Here is a 17855-nt window from a genome sequence, read left to right on the forward strand (position 1 = left end):
TCAGAGCTTCACTGCAGTCCAAATGTGCTTCACAACGGAGTCTCTAAAATATTGGCCAATTGCCCACAATACTGTGATCTTGTCTCTAAATAGCAAAGACGATGTAAACAAGTTCAGTGGGTATTCCAAATATTTTCTGCTATTTCACTAGACATCCCATACACTTAGCCAGCAAGTTAAAAAAAAAGTTGTCAGTGAAGTTATAGAAAAAACTGCAAATTCTCAATCTGGGTCACACAGTAGTCTAAAATGCCAAATGAACATTATCAGTTATGGAAACAATGTGTCATAATCAATGCTGTATCAAAAGCCCTGATAGAGGGGTAGCTCTCTTCATTATCAAAAGTTTGTATAAAAATTCACACACACGCACAAACACACACACACACACACACACACACACACACACACTAATATTTTGCAGACAATTTAACATGGCAGTTTTTAGTTGGGGAGAGGGGGCGTTTTGATACGTGATCATAGAATATTGGCAGAGGTCAGGCCTGTACTGTTAACTTTAGTGCCGACCTCAGTCAAGAATTGCACTGTAATCATTAATGAAAGCTTACTGTACTCTGTTTTGTTTTGTGTTGTGCAATCATTCATTATTGTTTCTATTTTTAATTTTGAAACGAGTGAAGAGATTAATCCCGATCCATCACCGGGTTGAGTATGATTCTCTCAATGTCAGAAGAGACCAATGATACCCAAGACCATATATCAGTTCTGTATTTTTGCTAGCACAGAACACGAGCTGGCCGCTGTGGCCGAGCGGTTCTAGGTGCTTCAGTCTGGAACCGCGCTCCTGCTACAGCTGCAGGTTCGAATCCTGCCTCGGGCATGGATGAGTGTGATGTCCTTGGGTTAGTTAGGTTTAAGTAGTTCTAAGTCTAGGGGACTGATGACCTCAGAGTTAAGTCCCACAGTCCTTAGAGCCATTTGAGCCACAGAACACGAACGCAGACTGCTGACTCTGCGAGAGGGTAGTGGACCTCGTCTTGCTCCTCTCCCCTAGCAGTGGTTTAAGTTCTTGTTTGTTTACACTCACTGTTGACTGACAGGATATAGTGTCAGCAATCTACTACTATACTTAAGTTATTCTGAATGACACTGCTGAATTAAAACAATTTTTCTTCTAATATTCCTACAGCTAGAGAAGTGACACGTAATTTAACCTGGTGCTATTGATTTCACTGAGCCAATAACAAGTCCTCAAAGAGGAAACTGAAGATTTTGTTTCTAAGTATCAATTCAGGGACTGGAAAACACTATCACTTTATCACTGAATTCTATAATGCTGGAGAATTTTCAGTTTCTATTCAAAATAAATGAGAACAAATATCTACCTCCTTTCAAAACATCAACTCTGTTGGATCCATCTTGTCGCATCCTCACAATGTAGTTCAGTTTAGTGTCGGCCCAATATAACGTGTGGTCCATAGCGTAGTCAACAACAAGGCCTGTCGGGTGCCTGATACCATCTGTGACCAGTGGCCTGCGTTTGCTCCCATCCATCCAAGCTGTCTCAATCTTTGGTGCTGCCCCAGCATCAGCCCAGAACATGCGGCCTAACTGAGGATCGAGAGCCACTGAAGTTGGTGATTCCAGTCCAGTCGTCACAAGGGAGCGGCGGAAGCGTCCATCTTGCTTTGCAACCATTACTCTGCCTCTCGGTTTGTTGCCTGAACGATCAGTCTCTGTCCAATACAGATTTTCTGCAACCCAATCCACTGCAATGCCAGTTGGCTTTGAATTACCTGTTGAAAACATTAAGCTTCATTAAGTAACAGTTCCACAGATGAAATGTAAATCACTTGCTTCAGGACATATGTGAATAATCTATGTACACATCTTCTGATAAGTGTTAAAAGAAACATCCAAGTTCTTTACAAGCAAAGCGAACGGGCTCATTCACTGATATTATAGTTACAAAGATAACTCCAAATGTCAACATTTTAGGCTAGGCTTTATCATGACTGTTACTGCTATCAAATGAAACAACAATCTTACTGTTACAAGTGATGGACAGTGATTGGTAACAGTAATCTTGTTGTTTCATTCAGTTATACTGATTAATGCTTTTCTCACTCTAAATGATGAAAAATACATTTTTATGGAACATACAAACAAAATTGAATGGGAATTTGTAGTTTGGATACGACTATGTACATAACGTTCAGCAAAAATGTTTAGCAAATAGAAGGCTAACCCATAACCTAAGCATTAGACAAGCAGCATACAAGCAGTTATTTAGATGAAATTAAAACCTTTCTGAACATACTGTGTCAACAATGTACTTATGTTAACTGTCTTGAACAATTTAAATTATTACCTCTACAAGGAACTTAGAACGACAGAACTTTCAAGGTGAACGACTGTTTCGTGATACATTTCACGACTTCCAGGGTGTCACATTGGAGTTATAAGACCCTGTTTGAAACTCATCAGATAGGATCAGTAAGGTTAGGTTATTGTCAGATATAGATGTGACTAGTGACTTTTGAAGCTGTTAATTTATGTTTATTTTTACCATGATGAATGATTGGTCATTTTTGTTGTATGGAATGAGCCGGCCTAAAGATATGCTAATCACTCTGGTCACTGTCCACTACTATTCATCTCTGTCCTCTCTTCACACCATTACTGCTACTCTTGTTTGTAATTATTTCTTTTTTATGTATATTTTTGTGTCATGACTTTCCTTAGCCACTGTTTCGACAATAGTTACTTCTTCATTTCTTTCTGTTTGTTCTGTCAGTTTATGCCTCATTTGTACTTCCATTTTCTGACCATTCCTGTGCTATTCTGGCTTGCACCCTCCCTGCAACTTCTAAATTCTACTATTTTCAGGCTTCAATTGTTTGCTACAGTGACGTGCACAAAAGATGACAGGCAGCAAGAAGCAGTATATCACACAACGCTCCAGCCAATAGCATCACTCTGCCACACCTGTCTATAATATGTACTTGTAGGGTAGAATATTTAGCAGTGTTTTTCATGTTAGTGAAGATATGGTGAGACTTACTTTGTCACCATAGTGTTTACTATGGGTGACATTTGCCAGCTCAACTCGTTACATTAACAACCAATAGTGATGGTTTTCAGAATATGTGAATTTTTCAAGAGAGCCAGAAGCAATAAAAAAGTGTCCTCATGGAGAATACCAACAGCATTAGCAGTTGCTCGATCAGAGAACAGTTAGAGAATATGGTGTGGGACTGAGACATAAAATACATTGATATTCTCTGTCCCTCTCTCACTATCTCTGCAGAGAATACATCACACAGCTCCCTTCCAAACTGCACACCACTACTGTATTCTGCTATTGATTTGCCTTTCCTCACTTCATACAAGATCTTCTGGTTATATATCCTATTTAATTTCTAAATAGTATCATTCCAACCAGCCGTTTTCTTTGCTTCACCAGATGGAGATACTGGAATTTTTGAATTCTATTAACTTTTTACGACTATCAGTGTGTAACCATTTCTGCTGGCATTTGGTAAGTACAAATTTCTTCTGTTGGTATTAAGTTGTAAGTCACTCATTGATTAGACAGGTCACACACATTTGTTTGTCATAGCTGTCTTAAACTGATCCATAAAAATCAATGGATGGACACAAAATACAAAAGGAAATTCCTCCTACAAATAATAGACTTTTCCAAGACAGACTTAAAAAAGTATATCCAGAGAGAGAGAGAGAGAGAGAGAGAGAGAGAGAGAGAGGGGGGGGGGGGGGGAAAAAGAAGACAAGAAATGTGGCAGCATCTACAAAAAGACAAAGAAGGCTCTCTCTACACCTATACCCGTATTACACAAGCCTTCTTACAATGCATGGTGGAGGGTTCACAATAACCAGTATCACCCCCCCCCCCTTTTCCTCTCTTTCTCTTTTCCATTTGCATACAGTAAACAAGGAAAATTACTGTGGTATACCTCTTCATTTCTTGTGATATACCTCTTTTCTTCTCATGGCATTACACAAGCTGTATGTAGATGGAAATAATACATTTCTCATGACATCTTGGACTAGATGCTTTTGAAAAGTAATGTATGAGCCTGATGGTAATTCAGAACATATGTTTAGTCATGGATTTCGCTGGCATTTGTTGGGCATTTTTGTCATGCCGACGCAGCTAACCCATGATGATTGTCACTGCTTTTCTCTGTATTTCCTTATCAATTCCATTAAAACGACTTCGTAAGAGATTCTAGTTGACAAACAGTATTCAAAGTTTGGTCAGCAAGCATTTTGTAAGTAATCTCCTTAATGAACAGGACTAGCTTAAATATTCCCAATGAATCTCAGCCTGTCATCTGTCTCTAACATAATTTTTTGTGTTCTTCCCATTTTGAATTATTTTGGATGAATATCCCTAGATTTGATGACTGTGACTGACAGCCAATGTAGTACTGTAGCAATATTAGATCTTTTCGCCTACTTATGCATACTTGGTTGTGTTGAGTGATGACTCATTAGTCTTTGCATCAAGCCTTGACGATCTCATGTCTACCTGCATTACATAACTATATAACTGCATCTTCCATATATTTGTACATCCTACTATAAGGTTGTATCTGGCAATGTAGCAATTTTACATTGTTAATACAAATAAAACCTGTTGTTTTTCAATTATTGGCATATTTCTATAAAAAATAATATAGTGCTAAGAAATTCCAAAATTGATTGACTGTTATCTTTGTACATTATTGTCTTAAGTATATAAGACCATAAAAATGGCATTAAGCTATTTTGTAAGAAGATGAAAGAAAATGACACAAAGGCCATACACAACCATTATGTGTATAAATATTTCAGTAAGTAAATTTTCATACTTAGGAATGTCATTTAAAACATGATGGTTGGTTTAATTAAGTCTGGAAGGTTGTGCAAAGAAGTAGGTAGGCCAACTACTGGAATTAAAGTACACATGAAACTCTTTCATGCTAATTTTGTATATACTGATTGCATCCTGAATATGTAAGCATTTCATGACTAAATCCTATATGATTATATATACTGATCCTGCATGTAATTTATTGAATTCGGCCTTGCATATGTTTGCTCAGATGTATAAACAGAGATGATTTGCTCAGATGTATCAACACAGATGATGCAGGGGTGCTCCATACCATGAGCAATGTGAGGTTTGGCATCAGTTGGTTTTGACATACATGAAGTAGTCAGTCTAGTCTGAGCTTGCATACTGACCAAGTTGCAAGAGAACACAATGTGTGTGATCATGTATAGAAATTTATTTGTTAAAGACTGAGATTAATTTAGTACTTGATGAAAGACTATTTCATAGTACAGTGATCACATTGAACTAAATAGTAATGGCTAACTTAGAAGAAACTTCGAAATATGAGTGATTGTAACTCTGGTGTGAATACTGATTAGGCTATACAATAGGGACATTTTCTTTGACTCTACAGAACAAGTAAATTCATTGTTCATTCTAAACTGTATGTAACTGGAAGAGACACTTTTCATCATCGTTATTATTTTGATGGGGAATGATACATAAGAATGACACAATTTTCTATAAGGTAGGTGCAACATGCACACAGAGACTTTAATAGTTTTGACCTGATTACCTAGAATGTAAGTTTGTACTCCAGTGATGTCATTAACCTTGTAGTCTGATGCCAATAATATCAATAGGAAACATCAGAAACCAAACGTTATCATAACCAAAACTGGGGGAGGCTTGTAGGTTCCAGTCTCAAGTTTACATTTTTAATATAACCTTTAGGTGAGAAATGATTGGTATTCTAGTGTAAATAAACACATTAAATTCCAGCACAGATTTTTCTTTCAAATTTACACACATTTATAGTAAAGCATTTTACCTTTCATATTCAGATCTTGAGCATATCCCATTTTTACTTCTCCATTTTTAGCATTAATCATATATGACCTCTTAATTGTTTTATCATATGAATCTGCCCAAAACACATATTCCATTCTTGGATCATAGTCAATTGCTTCAATCCTCTTCTCATTCTGAATTACATTTTGTGCTCTTCGTTCTTTAGGTTCATATGCTCTTATCTCAGGTCCATTGCCAAAAAGTAATGTAATATCACCGTCTGCCACCTTGCATACACCACTCAGTCTATCAGAGAGAACAAACCCATCTCGACAGGCGCAACTGAAAGTTCCATTTAGATTGGTACAAGTCTGTGAGCAGTGATGGGTCCCAGATTCACATTCATCTATATCTGTAGAATCAAAGAAATCAAATTTAATAAAAATATAAACTATCATACATAAATATTCTAGAAATTATTTTATCTCAAAAATAACCTGAAGAGTGAGCAAAATTACTGCAAGCAGATAACAATAAATATCCATTTCTTTTTTGTTAGCTGGAAACACATGAAACTGAGTCACAAAGTATCCATCAGTGAAATGAATAACACACAGAAATTACAGATGAATTATAAAATTTTGAAGAAAATGCACCTCTATTACTTTCACAGTTGCAATGAATGATAAAGTCAATAAAGACAGAAACTTCACATAAAGTGCCATCCTGAGGATTAGTGTTCTTTCATGAAGAGCTTTACTTTCCCTTTATTTCTGTTCTCTTGCATATTTCCTCACAACAGTTCCACACTTCAAAGTACACGTGTACCAGAAGAAGAGGAGACAGAAAGAGGATTGATAACAAAGAGTGGAGAAACCTGAGGAGACAAATGCAAGGTTGCAAATGAATTTCTGACTATGCCACTTGAAAAAAAAACTCCTTCTACATTACATTTTAAATCTTTATATAACCTGTGTTTAAACCTATAAGAAACAACATTTCCCTCTAGAGATTTTATTGCTAATCGTTTTAAAAATAAGTACTGTGGCTTTTGTTGTGAATGAGATAAGGTTCACAAAACAAATCACAAGTGAAAATGATATTTTTTTGTTTTTCTTCCCCTTTCCAATGAATTTTGTTTTATGATAAACACAAAAAGTAAAACAAATAACAAGCAAAAAATACTGATGCTCGTATTTAGAAAGTCACATTGCAAACTTGGAACTAGGGCAAATCAGCTAGATTCTTTGGTAAATTTGATTCTTCATACACATATTTTCTTAGTCTGCAGTTCTTAAATTTCTTAGCATACACATAACTGTTTACTATTCTCTCTACTTGAAGCACTGTCAAGTACAGTTGTTATTGCTTTCCATCCTGCCTTATGAATTTTATAATCTTCATCTTTCTTCATTCTACGCTTTCTGTAAAACAGTTCCCCATTTTTGAACATTACACACATTTTTGACTGTAAGAACATGCATTTCTTTCACATTTCATTACTAGCCCTGCCTCATATCTCCGAATTTTTAATAATTTATTAAATGTGTTATACATTGTCTCCTTTGTCAGGCAATGAAACTATTGATATCTTAAAGCCTGGGAAGCTGGGAAAACTCAACCTTGAAAGAAAATACTAGAATGAAACTTACTAAAATGTGGAAAGAGAGCTCAGTCATATATAAATCAGTTTATAAGTTGAGGCAGTGGTTGTGACAGCACTTAGAAAAGAATATACATACTAACAAGTATGAGAAGTTAAAGTGAACTAAGAAAACCTAATCCTTCTCATCACCTCTGGAAAGTCTCCTCTGATCCTCGGTCTCTTAAACCTTTTCCTTCACCCTCCTTCCTTCCCCTTCAACTCTTCCACCAGAAGAAGGAGCCACTGACTCCAAAAGCTTGTAAAAGTCAAACCCTTTTGTCTGTGTGTTCCCCTGCCACTGCTTCTTGAGTACATTTTTTTATCTATCTGTTTACATTGTATTGTCAATAACTGATTATTTTCATTGATATAACAGTAACTAAGATAAGTTAAAATGATACACTGTATTGTTTTCATTGATGCTATCACTGAGTGAATGATCAGGAAGGCACAGCTCTTGTAGTACATAAAAACACTGCACAGCACAACGTAATGACTGAAAAAAAATTGAAATAGCACACATTTGAAGACAGACGCATAATATTCCATGAGAACCTACTTATGAAGTTCCAAGAACCAACTTTAAGTGACGAATCTATGAATATACAACAACCCACTACATATCATTCCTGGAGGAATCTTTCAGTCAAGATTACATTAATTTTGGCATGTGAGAGAGGCATTTAAGAACCCACTCCTGCCACGATCCAATGGAATGGGATGACACCTTAGTAACTGGTACAATAGAAAGTATTTTCTGCCAAACATTTCACAGAGATTTGCAAAGTATGGATGTAGATGTAACAACAGGTGAGTAACTTTCAGTGCAAACACATTGCAATGAAATGTTCAGACCTTACATATGATCACATATCTGCACTTATTCACTTACACAACCATACAACTATAAATAGCCATTAGTTCATGACAAATACACAGAAAATCTTACCAAGGCATTTCTTTTTATTTTCAGGAGATATAATGTACCCACTGTAGCAAGCACAGATATATCCACCACCTGTTATATTGATGCAGTGATGTTCACACCCTCCTCTTGTTGCTTCTGTGCATGATTTCAAATGGTCTGAAAACAAGGGAAAAAGCATATGTTCAACATGGTATACAATTTACGAGGGCACGATGAATCAAGTAATATGCTACAATCCACTACATATCATTCCCAAAGGGACTGTGAAAGCCTATGAATTTTTTTATGTCTAAACTCTTAAAGCTTTTTAAATAAAACAAAATTTATTAACAATCTACATCTTTATTCTTCATGTCTACCTATTTATTTCTGAACATAGTCATCCTGGTGACCAATACATTCCTCCCAACGAGAGACCAGTTTGTTGATACTGTCACGGCAGTTTTGTAAACAGGTGAAAATCGGATGGGGTCAAGTTGAGGTTTGCACCACCATTTCCTTCATTACGAGCATGAACAACCCAGTGTTGATACAATCATCGCCATATACAGCTTTCATTCTTCTATGGTTTCCAAATTTGTTAACATTGAGTACAGATTTAAGCATCAGGAAGTCGTTTCTGAAAGTGTTTGTATTGAGTGTAGCCATGAATGGAAGTGAAACATGGACGATAAATAGTTTGGACAGGAAGAGAATAGAAGCTTTCGAAATGTGGTGCTACAGAAGAATGCTGAAGATTAGATGGGTAGGTCATGTAACTAATGAGGAGGTACTGAATAGAATTGGGGAGAAGAGGTATTTGTGGCACAACCTGACTAGAAGAAGGGATTGGTTGTTAGGACACATTCCGAGGCATCAAGGGATCACCAATTTAGTACTGGAGGTAAGTGTGGAGGGTAAAAATCGTAGAGGGAGACCAAGGGAGGAAGACATTAAGCAGATTCAGAAGGATGTAGGTTGCAGTAGTTACTGGGAGATGAAGAACCTCGCACAGGGTAGAGTAGCATGGAGAGCTGCATCAAACCAGTCTCAGGACTGAAAACCATAACAACAACAACAAATGGATTACACTGAACAAAGTAGAAACATCAAGATTTTCTGCATTATTGAAGCTCTTTGTAATGAGGCTGAAGACAACATAAGACTGTACTGCCGCATATCAAAACTCCCAACATAATTCCTTTGAGTGCTATCTTGCATCAAACAAGTTTTTGAAAAAACTATATTAAAGGGAAAGGATTTTTGATTTTACATTCTGTTTAATTTCTATGGTCACACACAAGAATGGATTACCTGGAGGGCATTCAACCAACTCTCTTTTGGCATCACAAGGAGAAAAACTAATATCCAGGGATGGAGTCTTAGTGTGAAACCGGTGCTGCATGAAAGAGGGCAAGCAGACTTCAGACTACTTCTTGTAGTGTTGTTTAGCCCAGTGTTGTACACCATGGAGGACTTAGTAAAATCTACAGTCAGTGCCTTTGACGTCATCTACTTCTGGTGTGAAGTTGTTTACTATTTTTAATGCTTATATTTTGTTCGGAGTTAAGTCATGTATCCATTGTTATATGGTATTTTTTGCTACTGACATGATATATAAAAATAAATACCATTGGTTATCAACTGATACAGCAAAATTAAGACACATACATTATACTTACTTTCACCGGTTTCAGCACAACAACAGATAATGCGTAACTAAGATGTATATGCAAAATAGTAACTTCTCTCCCAAAAATGTCCATTAAATGGAACTTCTGTCACTAAAAATATCCATTACATGGACTCGTAACACTAAACAGGTAAAAGAATTTTGGAAAAATGTTACTCTCTTTCTTCAAAATGAGCACATTGCAGTTATAGACACTGTCAGTATCCCACACTCTTGCTATCTTTACTCCTCCAAAAATTAAAGATCACCACTTACAAATCTGTCCACATTTTTGGGTTTGTTCTCACTGTATACAACTGTGCAGTATATCTCAAATTAAGATACTTAGCCTGAATAATTAACTACTTTATATAAATAACACAGAGGGATTACTTACGACAACCAAGCTCATCAGAATTGTCACCACAGTCATCTGCAAAATCACACAATTTTTTCTTGTCAACACAGTTCTTATTTGCACAGTGATATTCTGAATAATGGTTGCATGGTTTGATACGAGAGGCACACAATGTCATATTATTTTCATCACTTCCATCACCACAATTGTCTGCTCCATCACACACCTGATATCTTGGAATGCATTTATGATTATCACACTGGAATCTTCTTAGGGTATCACAGTTAAAGTCATCTGCAAAACAAAGTTAAAACTTATAGCAGTTGTCTAACAACAAAAAATAGTATTTATCAAGTATTTCTATAAGGATCAATGTAATCCCACCCCCCACCCCCAACCCCCTTTTTTTACAGATAACACGTCTTTGGTAATACATTCTCAAATCTTTCCTCTTGTCACATTCCCATTTGTCTTTCTTCGTCTGAAATTTCAGTTTAATTCCTACAACCAACTAATCCAAAATATTTATACAGAAGACAAAAAAACGTACTGCACAATGCTGGACTTTCATCTGAATTATCACCACAGTCATCTGTTCCATCACAGAGGTCCCCTTGGTTTACGCACAGATGATTGGAACACTCAAATTTACTCTCGGGACAATATCTACCATTAGGATATCGTGGTGGACAATGCATTTCATCACTCATGTCCAGACAATCTCTGTCTCCATCACACTTGAAATATGCTGCAATGCAGTGGCCACTAGCACACTGGAATGTTCCATTCTGCAAACGAAAAAAGAAGGCCATAAATTATTTCTGGTATAATATCATAATTTTTATTGCGTTTACAACCATTCACGCATCCATTGTTGATACGGACCATTCATAACATGAAGTTATGCTGACAGAATTTCTTTGTTTTTACAGTGAAATGTTGTATTAACAGACTAAAAGTGAAACAATGGGGAGCTTTTGAGCATATCAGACCTGATATGGACGCATATTTTTATAAATTGATCAGTGACATTTATTCGAAGAGGAAGTTTCTGTTCCACTGTACACAAACCAATCTGATTATTTTCTACCCAGAGTGGCTGGAGATAATGGTCATGTGTGCAAGACGTGTGCTTGCTTGTGTTAATGTGTGTTTTCTGAAGAAAGCACTGATCAAAAGCTAAATGTGTAACAGTCTTTTAGTTGTGCCTGTCTGCAACTTAATGTATCATTTTATGGTAAGTAGCAATCAATCCTATCCTTTCCATAATATTGTTGTTCTTTGATTTAGACACACAGACTGAGGGGTCAGACTAATCAAAAGAAATTTTGTGTGTGTGGAAAATGTGATGCTGGAAACTGCACATTTTTATAAAGTATTAAAAACTAAATATCTGAAACTGATTGGTAAATAAAGAAAGAGTTAAGAAAAATGTAAAATTATGTATACTGACACACTTTGGATATTTGCGAGTCTAAAATAATTTGAAACAATGGAATCAAGCTAGTCTGTGAATAGGGGGAAAAAGTATAAATTTGTTTAAGTGTGCTTCCGGATGTTCTGCTAAGTTGTTGCTTACATTTTCTGCACAATATTTTGATGACCAACCCAGACATCTTCTTAGGCGCTGCAAGTTTCACTGTTGCATGCACTTTCTGCCTGGACTCCAGCCGACTGAATTATTTTTAACCACACTTGACTTATAGCTGAACTTTAGTAAAGTAATCAGTCTTGATTGCACAATACTTTATTCATGGTAACTGATTTCAATCTCTGAAATCATCATCAGACCACTAAGTGACACCTTTAGCGATCTGCGATTATGGCAAATGGAGCCAATCATATACTAAAAGGTACATTCATCACTGCAGATGTGGCATGCCTTACGTCTAAAACAACTGAAGCAAATTAGATGCTACTGAACATTGCCTCAAATATAATATTGAAATTAAGTATGATGAGATCAGTATTGTGATACAATCACCAAATTTCTGGGATAGCACAGTTAAGGAACCTATCAAAATAAAAACGTCAGAAAACCTCAAACAGGGATGGAGGTTTCAATTTATAAAACATTTGTGGTCTGGCACTCAATTTATTAAGATCTCATCAGACACCACACCTAACCCGAATTGGAAAAGGCTGAGAGAATTTGAGTTTCACAGAACATGCTCTGAAAAATAAAAGAGCATCAAAGGGGATTGAACTCCTTTATAATTAATGGTGCTAGACCAGCAATAGTTCACAGTTTGCTTGGAGCACAGGCAGCAAGTGTTCGTAACAGCAAAACTCAAGAGTTCCTGGAGAGGAAGGCTGGATCAGTCACTGATATATTGTGCGTAAATGGAAGCAACAACACAAAACACCTGGAAGCACTCCAATGATCAACAACACTGATAAAGCCTGAGAATCGTATAACTTTGTCTGTTAAATACTTAGATTTAATTTTTGTGGACAGTTATGACTTTTGAATTGCTGAAATATGAAACTATTATACATTATATTTCACAATATTATATGATTATACATTATATCTCACAATATTATACCAGTCAAACAAAAAATTTTAATCAATCATTTGCAAATCGTCCAATTTTCAAATAGCCTCCTAATAACTTTCTGCATTTGCTGACTAATTTTGTAATTTAGTACATCTACAAAGTAATCTGTTCATTCTTTTCACTACTAATATTAAATTGCTTACAACATGTGATGTAAATATTATGAAGATTTTCCCTGCTTATTCACAGTTTTTCATAAAAAAGAGGTCTTAAAAGAAAAATGTACTGAACCCACAAATGACAAAATCTCAGTATGTATTATATTTAATAACTCTGAAGCATTTAAGTTTTTGGGATTGTAGAAGTCCACTATTACACTACTTTGAAGTGAAGTAACTGACAAGTAATCATACCCTGCACTGAAATCCTGCACAGTTTACTTCGTCTGAATTATCTCCACAATCGTCGTCATGATCACAGCGCCATCTTGTTGGAATACATTTGTTATTTGCACAACGGAACTCTGATTCTGAACATTCCCTGTATGATCCACTGCACACTGATTCATGTTCATCACTATTATCACCACAGTCATTCTCAAAATCACATAGCCACCGCCTGAAAAAAAAAAATCACACTTTCAGAATAACAGAAATTCCAGGATAGAAACAAGACAACCACTTGTCTAAAGCTGTGTGGTGCAAAGACATACCCAGCAGCACAGATACTTAACCCTTGCAATACTGGGAGGCGGGTTAGTTTATGCCCACTTCTTGAAAATATTGTAATACATAATATTTTAAAATCCTGAAAAACATTATTTATTATCTGTAGTGAATTGTTCTACCAAATTCCATACAAGTTTTAAATTTTTCAGTTAAACTTAACCCAGAAACTTAGATCTCTTTCCCCAATGTATGTCATATCTATTCCAGATTCAGGGCCTAACTTACACAGCAATACTTCTTCGAAATAGTATTTTGAGAATAAAAATCAACAACAATGAATGAAATTTGCATTTTAAATTTTTTTCTGTGGTACTCATAAAGCGAGTTGAAACTGCTAAGTGTGGGCTAAAAGATATTATGAGGTTCTGGCCCCTACTGACACATCAATACCTCTTCAAATAGTATGTTAATATAATTCAACAACAATTAATGGCCTATTTTTAAATTTTTTTCCTGGTGGTCACAACGTACACCCCCCCCCCTCCCCCTCTCCGTAATGTGTGTTATGGAAAATGGCTTGGTATTGCTAAGATTAAGAAGCTTTTGAGCTACTGTTCCTTTTCTATTAAAATATTTTCTCTAAAATAAAAATAACAACACATAGAGCCAAGCACACATACCTACAAGTGCGTATGTGCAGTTGTATGTGTGAATGTGTCTACTTACAAATGAAGAAAAGTGGTAACTCACAAATTAGTTAAACTTTTGTTTGTCACATATGAGTTGTTGCCTTTCCTCATTGTTGTTTAAATTTCACAGTTCGTCATTCAGTGTGAGAAAGTTATATAATATTTTTCAAGGAAAGGCTTCACTGCATATGGAGAACCAAAAGTCTAAAATTATGCTTGAGTCACATACCATTTGAAAGTAACTACCCATGGATAAAAGACAACTGCTGTAAAACTTTGACTGAAAGTAAGAACTATTGTGTTTGCAATTAGAAAATTCTGATATGTCTGTTAAAGAGTTTATTAATAATATTTTAAATCTGATACACGATCCTTATGTTATCTGTTGGCACAGGCTAATTTATAATCTGTGCTATACCGGAATATCATTTTAACTGTTATTCAAGTTATCATGACAATGCACTCAACACATAACAAACAAAGTACTTAACTAATTGGAAACATACTTGGAAAACAGATTAGTGAGCTGCAGTAAATCATACCATAAATTATTATCCATATTATTGTCACAAAAATCTTGTAAGGGAAAGGTTTCTGAAAGGGTACGACTGTGACACTTTCTTGAGGTATATGTACATTTTTAAATACAACTGCCACTGTGTACTTTCCATGTTACCTTAGATAGCTGTGTGAAAAAAAAGGGTAAAAGAGTACGTAACATTTAAGAATTTAAACATAAAGAAGATTGGAGTTCCTACAAAAGCCAGCCTGCAGATCTGTCAGATTCAATGGTCCATATGTCATTGCCTAGATACACATTATGAACTTGACCTCCCCCCCCCCTTCTCCCCATAAGCTTGGCTGACTGCAATTTCTTTTATGGGTTAAGTTGCTAAAAACCAATTTATCTTCTTAGCTACCATATTCAATTATGGAATATTAACATTAGTCAACAATCAATGCTTTAATGTAATTAGGCGATATAAAAAATGTGCAAGTGCTGGACATGACAGAGAAAGGCATATAACAATGGAAGTCAGCCAACAGGGAAACTTGACAAAAGTATGAATAAGCCCAGAGGAACTCATAGGCATGATATATATTCACTTTGTGTTGATTCTGTGACAGTTAGCTATTAGAATTAGGGCTCTTTCTTCTACATAACAGATATTTTTTGCCAATGCAGGAATGTCCCCTCTTACCTTGGAATGCATCTGTTGTTCATACACTGGAAGTCACCTGTCTCATGGCATTTCGGACAGTTCTCTACCATTTCATCACTGTTATCTCTGCAGTCATCTTTTCCATCACAGAATAACCATTTTGGAATGCAACGATAATTTGCACGGCCGGGACAACGCTGCCACCCATTTGTACAGTTACGCTGCCTAATGGAATTAAAATAAAGTGTTTTATTCATGTTTCTTTTGTAACATTTACATAAAAAACACAGAAAATGCAGTAAGAGTTCAAGAATTAATATTTCATTCATTCAGTGTGTTCTGTAGATCCCATCCTAAAATAGAATCTTCAGAGAAGTAGAAGGAGTCAAGGCATACATTAATAAAGAAAGCTGGTTCTTAGAAATTCATTGCAAACATTGTATTGGCAATAAATAATCATAAAACCACAATATATTTGTAGTTAAACAGATTATATTAAACATGGTAAAATATCAGAAAAGCCTATACTTCAAAACAAAAACAATTATAGTTTATATATAATGTAGGAGGAAGAACAGAATCTACACTGTTGTACTGAAATGAGAGAGAATAAATATGAGATGTGCATACAAAGAAGAATAAGGGAGCCTTTTCTCTTTGCTGATATTTGTTCCTAATCTGTCACAAATACTCTTGTGCAAACTACAATACTCTTGTGCAATCAAACCATCTCGAGTAGCGCTACTTGTCTTGCAGTATTTTACTTGTGGCAGTATACGTGCTTTTATTATTTTCATTTCCCACATTTTTCCCACCTTTACATTTAATTCCCATCTTTTATCGTGTTTCTTAGTTTTCCAATCCATGAAAATGGCACGTCTCAGAAAAATAACAGTCTTCTCCCTTAATACTGTTATTTAACCATAATTTTCTGAATTTCACCTGCTACCTGTACTTTTGTTCATATACATCTCCAGTCTCATTATAACCAACAACATATTCACCCGGTATCAGCAGCTGTATTGATATTTAAAGCAACTCTCATTTATTCTTCAGTCTTAGTTGGAGCACTTAAAATCTTCACATATTTTATTAATTACATCTTCTGCTCAATATAAATTTGTCTCAGTTAACAGTTACGTATTTTAGGAATAAAAGAGACAACACATCCAAAAAGCACAGGCACTGAGTCATCGATAAGCACACACAAAAAAGGAAACTTGCTAGCTTTTGGAATTATCCTTTGACAAGCTAAAGCACAAAAACACACTTTCACACATATGCCTATGCCCCTACGCACTGCCGGCTAAAGTTGTGTGCCTATTGACAACTCAATGCTTCTGCTTTTCAGGGATAGGTGTCCGTTAATCCTAAAGTATTTACATTCTACTAGAACTTTCCTAGGACATTTATCTCAGTTAACATTTATCCACAAGGATTTAACTTACCTGCACATGTAAGCTGGTTCATCAGAATCATCACCACAATCGTTGTCAAAATCACACATCCACAATTTAGGGATACACCGGCCATTCTTGCAAGCAAATTCTGTTTCAGGATCACACTGTCGGTTTCCTAAAAACCAATTAAAATAAATTTATTTTCATCCATTCAATGAGTTGAAGCTGTTGAATGGAGGGAAAATTTAATTTACTTTGGCTGTGTAAGGAATGTAAAGATGAATTATAGATTTCAAGTGTACTTACGGCATATTGCAGGGTCTTCATCACTGGCATCCTTACAATCTGCATCACCATCACACTTCCAGGCATTGAGAATACACCGTCCAGTAGTTTTGCATTTAAATTCAAGATCAGGACATGGTAAATCACATTTTTTCTCATCTGAATTGTCTCCACAGTCATCAACTCCATCACATATAGTGGCAGTTGCAGTACAGTTTCCGTTCTCACACTGGAATGTCCCTGCACGACACTGCCGGCCAGGACAATCTGAAGGTTCATCTGATCCATCCCTGCAGTCTTTTTCCCCATCACACCTACAAGTACGTTAAAAATGGATCAAACAACATATATAAACACAATTTGTCATCATTAGATAGCACTCACAAGCAGTTTTAAATGTCTACAACTAATATCCTTCACTACTGGTGCAACTGAAGGATGCCTGACTTACAGTAGCTCACATTTTGTTGCCGCAATAAATAAAAATCTATTCATTTACTGACTTCTCTGCCGTACACTAAACAATAGACATTTGTCTATTCCAAACAGAATGTGCTTACAAGGTAGAAAGTAACTTAATACAGTATTTATATGGTCTTTACAACTCCTACACAAACATTTTTAATTATTATAAATCAGATCCAGAGAGAACCTATCCACTGTTAGATTACTTCAGTGGTAACATTAACACAAGGAAATCAAAGTAAAAATTATGACTGCCACAGTATATATTATGGAACTACAATTTCATT

At 35.8% G+C, this 17855-nt stretch overlaps 1 protein-coding gene across 1 annotated transcript in view; it reads right to left on the reverse strand.

Moving 5' to 3' along the window:
• LOC126176760 (low-density lipoprotein receptor-related protein 2) overlaps nt 1–17855 on the reverse strand; it is a 235558-nt gene that overhangs the window by 18743 nt on the left and 198960 nt on the right. The window contains exons 48-56 of the mRNA XM_049923928.1: nt 17125–17417; nt 16867–16993; nt 15458–15643; nt 13312–13516; nt 10948–11185; nt 10437–10691; nt 8410–8544; nt 5856–6227; nt 1347–1757 (exon numbers count right to left, since the gene is read on the reverse strand). Coding sequence (XP_049779885.1) covers nt 1347–1757; nt 5856–6227; nt 8410–8544; nt 10437–10691; nt 10948–11185; nt 13312–13516; nt 15458–15643; nt 16867–16993; nt 17125–17417 — 2222 coding nt within the window. The remainder of the gene's footprint in view (nt 1–1346; nt 1758–5855; nt 6228–8409; nt 8545–10436; nt 10692–10947; nt 11186–13311; nt 13517–15457; nt 15644–16866; nt 16994–17124; nt 17418–17855) is intronic.

The sequence above is a fragment of the Schistocerca cancellata genome, chromosome 3 (genome assembly GCF_023864275.1).
Source record: "Schistocerca cancellata isolate TAMUIC-IGC-003103 chromosome 3, iqSchCanc2.1, whole genome shotgun sequence".
Classification (NCBI taxonomy): Eukaryota; Metazoa; Arthropoda; class Insecta; order Orthoptera; family Acrididae; genus Schistocerca; species Schistocerca cancellata.